General features: G+C 42.5%; 1 protein-coding gene across 1 annotated transcript in view; it reads left to right on the top strand.

The window, feature by feature from the left end:
- The first annotated feature begins 4,331 nt into the window (after positions 1 to 4,331).
- GPR149 (G protein-coupled receptor 149) overlaps positions 4,332 to 6,000 on the top strand; it is a 56,910-nt gene continuing 55,241 nt past the window's right edge. The window contains exon 1 of the mRNA XM_059686853.1: positions 4,332 to 5,461. Coding sequence (XP_059542836.1) covers positions 4,448 to 5,461 — 1,014 coding nt within the window. The 5' untranslated portion in view covers positions 4,332 to 4,447. The remainder of the gene's footprint in view (positions 5,462 to 6,000) is intronic.

Genomic DNA, 6,000 nt, shown 5'->3' with positions numbered 1-6,000 from the left:
GATTATTAAGTTAGCAAAAGTCTTAAACTGGGCCAGTCCTCTACAATGTTTTGGCTACATAACACTATATTTCTAGAAAGAGAAATATTATCATCTTCATGATTAATTTATCTATGATACCTTTTTATTTTCATAAAATAAGACTAAATGTTTCCATTGGTCCTGTGTTTACTACAGACGCTATTTTGCCACATTCAACTAGACTTTTTTTATGCCATTTCCCGTTCTGAGGATTTTCAGATATAATGTAGACTTTTAGAGAAATGAATAGCCTGCAGTGCTTTGCAAAGTTATAATTCCATCAAGGAGTTCATAAACTAAAAGCCTAATGAAATTATTGCCATGTAATTCTCTGTGGGTTGTTTTATAGTCTGTAATGCTATATTTGGTATGTGTTTTAAAATAATCAAAACAGCCTGGCCATTGTGGCTCAGTTGTTTGAGCATTTACCCATGCACCAAGAGGTCGCTGGTTTGATTCTGGGTCAAGGCACATGCCTGGTTTCAGGCTTGATCCCCAATAGGGGGCATACAGGAGGCAGCCTATTGGTGTTTCTCTCATTGATGTTTTTATCTCCCTTCCTCTCTCTCTAAAAATCATTAAAAACATTTAAAAAATAATCAAGGCAGCAATAGGACAACAATAAACAAGTCTTCACCTAAGCTGTTCTAGCATAATCATAATTTCTATTTAAATAGATATAACTTTATTGCAAGTGAGACAGAGGAATGAGTCTCACAAGAAAGAAAAAAATTTTTAAGGCACAAGGAACTTCTTAGACATCTTTCTTCTTGGTTTTCTAAAAGTTATTTGTAAGGCATTTAGAATGATTATTTTATTATTAGCTCATGAGGATATTGAAAAGGAAATGAGATTATGGTTAATGGAAGAGCTTACAACTTTCAAGAAATATATATATACACACACACACACACACACACATACATATACATAAAGCTTGGTCGACAGTTATTTATAAGTTAAAATTTTGAAAAATGAAGATATTCCAAACATGCTTTTTGACAAAGGAAAGCAAAAACAAAACTTTATCATTATTAACATCCACTGGGAATGTTCCCAAGCATGAGGTGCCAAGAGGGGTAATTGGAAAGTCTGGGTCTGTTGCGATTAAGAATGCAGAACCAGACTATGATTTTTAAATCTGGCTCTACCACTTTTGACCTCTGTGGGGGCAACAGTATACCTAACTATAATAGGATGAGCTAGATTAGCATTCAGTAACAATTGAACCTCAAACTCAGCCATTTACACAACAACTTTTACTTCTCACTCATACAAAGCTACTATAGGTTCCCACAGACCTCCAGGGCAACCCTGATCCTTCAGTTGGCCCAACATTTCAGGCTGCTTGAATCTTATGCCATCTTCATATTGATAAGGGCCTTCATGCCATAAAGGGAAAGAGATAGCTTGGATAATCTCTTACAAGCTTCTATCTTTTATTTGATGACAATGGATTTTTTTAAAAAAAATATTTTTATTGATTTCAGAGAGGAAGGAAGAGGGAGAGAGAGAAAGAAACATCAATGATAAGAGAGAATCATTGATCAGCTATCTCCTGCATGCCCCCCCACTTGGGATCAAGGCCATAACCCAACCTGGGTATATGCCCTGACATATGCTCTGACCTGGAATTAAACTGTGACCTCCTGGTTGATAGGTCAACACTCAACCACTGAGCAACACCAGCTGGTTGACAATATTGATTATTGTGAAACAGGCAGAAAAGAAAATTAAGATGAAGTTAACCCAAACTATTTAAATATTATATTGTCCCTTGAGAACCTGAAAGGGCCTAAAAATAATCCATTCAAGCCCTCTTATTTTACAGATGTGAAAGCAAACACTCAGAGAAAGTATAAAAACTTTTGTCCAAGGTTATACAGCCAACAACTGCAAAGTCTGGAGTAAAACTCAGATATTTCTCCTAGCTCCCCTACTGGCTATAATTCCACCAACTTTTGGATGTGTGCTAACTTTTGGATGTAGGCTTCTTTTGTTATAGCCTAGCGACCAGGGTGACATTCTGGTAAGATGTCTCTCTTCCAAATTTATACTTAATAGAAAACCCAGATATGATGGTAATGATAGAGGGAATGTCCCTAGACATCAAATGGAATTGCAACAACTATTATTTTTTTAAATATATTTTATTGATTTTTTACAGAGAGGAAGGGAGAGAGATAGAGAGTTAGAAACATCGATGAGAGAGAAACATCGATCAGCTGCCTCCTGCACATCTCCTACTGGGGATATGCCGGCAACCCAGGTACACGCCCTTGACTGGAATCGAACCTGGGACCCCTCAGTCCTCAGGCTGACGCTCTATCCACTGAGCCAAACCGGTTTCGGCAACAACTATTATTAATGTCTATTCATTTTTAACAGTGTGATACTGATTGTCCAACCCAAATGAAAATCCAGAGTTAAATACCATATTAAATAATAATATTTTTGCATATGGCAGGAAAGAATAAGATCTGAGAGAAGAGAGAGTATAGCATGCCACAGAACACTGAACATAGTAAAAAATAAGGTCTGTTTATCATTTTGTGCTTTCTGAAGCAACATTATTTTAAGATGAGTTTACCCCAGATCTTTACTCGAACCACACTGTAAGGTCTATGTTAACAGTAGAGAGAGCTAGAGTGTTGTGCTGTCACAATGATTGTGTTCCATTTACAGAGCAAAGGGGAAATCAAACACCATGTCAAGAATAGCAAAGCGCCTAGTGTATTTATTGAAACGTATGGCTGGCAATGCCTAATACAATCACTTCCCACTTGAACAGATTCATGTTCAAAATGTAGCTTCAATTATCTCTAAAATGAACGGCATGCTCAGAGCTCTATTAGCACTTCCATTAATTTAGATCGTAATCATATCAACTTTCTCCTTTCCCTTACCCCACTTCCATTCAGACCCCTCTGGTCTTGAGGCTGAGCTGAGAAGGAATGCTGCAGGGTAGCCACCCCAAAGCATCCTGGGAAATGGCGGATCAGAACTACTGCTGTCAGTTACTTCTTTGCTAAACATCTCCTCTTGCAAAACTGACCACTGTTTAAATCAGTTCAGAGATGCAATGATTCTATGCAACAGTCCTGGCAACACTCTGGCCTTATATAATGTAATCTGAATTTAACAACAAGAAATATTATTTATTCAAATGGTGGCTCGCTTAACTTGATGACACAGTCAGAAAATAGTTATATTCCTAAAGCTAGTATGGCTCTATCAAAGATTCTGCAAAATCTTGTTTAGTGTAATGAGGACTGTAATGACATTTTTGTTTATTATTAAGTATAACATATATAGGGTGGGGCAAAAGTAGGTTTATAATTGTTTGTATGGAAAATAATACAATAACTAATAAATAATAATACAAAAATAAACTGTTTTTCCTACTCACAAGTGTAACCTACTTTTGCCCCACTCTGTATTTAAAAAAAAAACCAACCAAACAAAAAATATACAACCAAAGCTGGTACCTCCTATTCTTTTAAACATGGCATTGATAATATTCTTCCTCCAATAGATTATGAATCAGAGAGGTCTAGATAAGAATAAAAGTAGCCCCTTCATGGTATAGCTTGGACTTCTCAAAGATGGTATTTGTCATTCACATCAAACCTGAGCAAGTATTCAGGCTAGTTTTATATGTTAAAACCAGAGGGGAAGGCTTAGCAAGGACACTGCTTCTTGTTTCAGATGAGGCAAGCTGAAAAGATGGATATCATTTGGCTCATACACTGAACTCCCCTCCCTTTTGTTCCTGCTTCTCTCTTGCTTGGAGCTGGCTCCTCCCTCCTTCCTGCAGCTCCGAGGATCACTGGCTGATTGAAGAACACAGCGGTTCAGAAGGGGAGCTGTGCTCTGTGTCTCTCTCATCCTCTCTGTCTTTCTCTCCCACTTTCTCTCTCTCTGCCTCTCTCCCTGAATCGGCAAAGCTGAAACCTACCTGATAGTCTCTCTGCCTTTGAATCCAGCTCTGGAAACAAATGCATCATTTTACTGCTCTTAAAAAGTGAAAAGAGTTTGATTTTCTCCAGCTACAAACTGCTTTGCTCCATAAGAAGGACCCTAAAGGACCCAGACAGCATTTTTTTTTTTCCAATCTGCCTGAGGAGCTTTTGCTTTTATGCCTGAAACTTGATGGTTTTAGGGAGGAGGTTTTGGTTGGGTTTGTTTTTAATGGGAATGTTGAAAAGTTTCTTATTGATGCTTTCAATGGAATCCAATTTTTAATATGGGTTGAGTCAGATCTAAAGGAGAAATGCTTGACCATTTTCTGCTCGACTGACGGGGGAACATGTAGAGGGAAACTTGGTAGGAGAAAATGAGATCTGATTTGCAACTAACAGCTCAGCTTTATTTTGAGAATATGTACAGGCTCAGGGAAAGGGAAATTAAATATTGACCGAGGACAATGTCTGTATTTCTCAGTAACTTAACAAATGACTCGAGTCTATGGAAAGAGAATCATAATTCGACAGATCTTTTAAATCCACCAGGAACTCTGAACGTCTACCTTTTTTGCCTGACGTGCTTACTGACTGTCGCAGCCCTGGCAGGCAGCATCTATTCACTAGTTTCCCTGCTGAAAACGCAGAACAGAACTGTTGTGTCCATGCTCGTGGCGTCCTGGTGTGGGGATGATCTCCTGAGCGTCCTGTCGGTGACCATCTTCATGTTTCTGCAGTGGCCAAACGAGGTCTTTGACTACTTCCAGTCTCTGTGCGCCACCTCTGCCTTACTCTATTTGTGCCAGGGCCTCTCGAGCAACTTGAAGGCGACGCTCCTAGTCTCATACAACTTTTACACGATGCGCAGGACTGTAGGGAGCCAGGCAGCCTCCAGAAGATCCAGCCAAGTGCTCGGTGTGGCCCTGACCGTGTGGGCAGCCAGCCTGCTGCTCTCCGCGCTCCCACTGTGCGGCTGGGGCGCCTTCGTGCGCACGCCCTGGGGCTGCCTAGCGGACTGCTCCAGCTCCTACGTGCTGCTGCTCTTCGCCGTGTACACTTCAGCCTTCGGACTGCTCGCCGGCCTCTCGGTCCCGCTCATTCACCAGCTGCTGTGCTCAGAGGAGCCGCTGAGACTCCATGCCCACTACCAGGAGATTTCCCGCGGAACGTCCGCCCCCGGGACCCCTCCAACTGAGGAGAGAGTGCTTTCCCTGTGCCCAGAGGATGCTCTGGGCCCTGCCCTGCGTCGCTTTGCGGGATGCTCCCCGAACTCGGATGCCGTGTTGGGGCCTGGGCCGCCCGGGAGGGTGGAGCAGGAGCGCGGGCCAGGGCGCAGCGCCGCCGCTGGGGCTGGAGCCTGCAGGCGTGAGGACCCGGGGACTCTCTATGGCACCAGGAGCTTCAGCGTGAGCATGGCGCAGAAGCGCTTCTCTTTGATCCTAGCGCTGACCAAAGTCATCCTTTGGCTTCCCATGATGGTAAAAGCGCAGTTGCTCGCAGCGCGCGGGTGTGTGTGCCAGACAGCGTGAGTGCGTGTTGGGACCGGGCGCCCCTGGTTTGGGGAATCACCGAGAGTCCGCTTCCAAATGTAGCTCTCCCGGTTTTAGAGATGCGCTTGTAGGAAGGCAGTTGAAGGGCAGCGCTGATCCGCAGAGAAGCCTTGATACCAAATGCTTCTTTCAAAATATTAAAATTGAGGAGGGGGCGAGGAGAGCTTTGGGGAATTGGATACTGAGTTTTCCAAGATCTGTCGTGGCCAAGGGTGTTCACTTCTCTCATAGCAACCCCTGGGAGTATTCAGAAAAGGAGGTAGTTATATAAAAAAGAGATGTGTTGTTGTTTCTCCCCCATCTTCTGTTGTTATTCCATTCTCCTCACTCCATTCCTACCTGGTTAAGAGGAAACGCCCATCCCATCTGGAGAGGCTCAATCAGAAGTAGAGAAGAGAAGGGACTAAACAGGCTTTTGTTCAAGCCTTCAGAGGGATCCCAGTTGAGAAGTACCAGGGCAGCACCCT

This window comes from Myotis daubentonii, chromosome 3 (genome assembly GCF_963259705.1).
Source record: "Myotis daubentonii chromosome 3, mMyoDau2.1, whole genome shotgun sequence".
In the NCBI taxonomy this organism is placed as follows: domain Eukaryota; kingdom Metazoa; phylum Chordata; class Mammalia; order Chiroptera; family Vespertilionidae; genus Myotis; species Myotis daubentonii.
The sequence above is the reverse complement of the archived record's forward strand: the minus strand, read 5'-3'. Positions and strand labels throughout refer to the sequence as shown.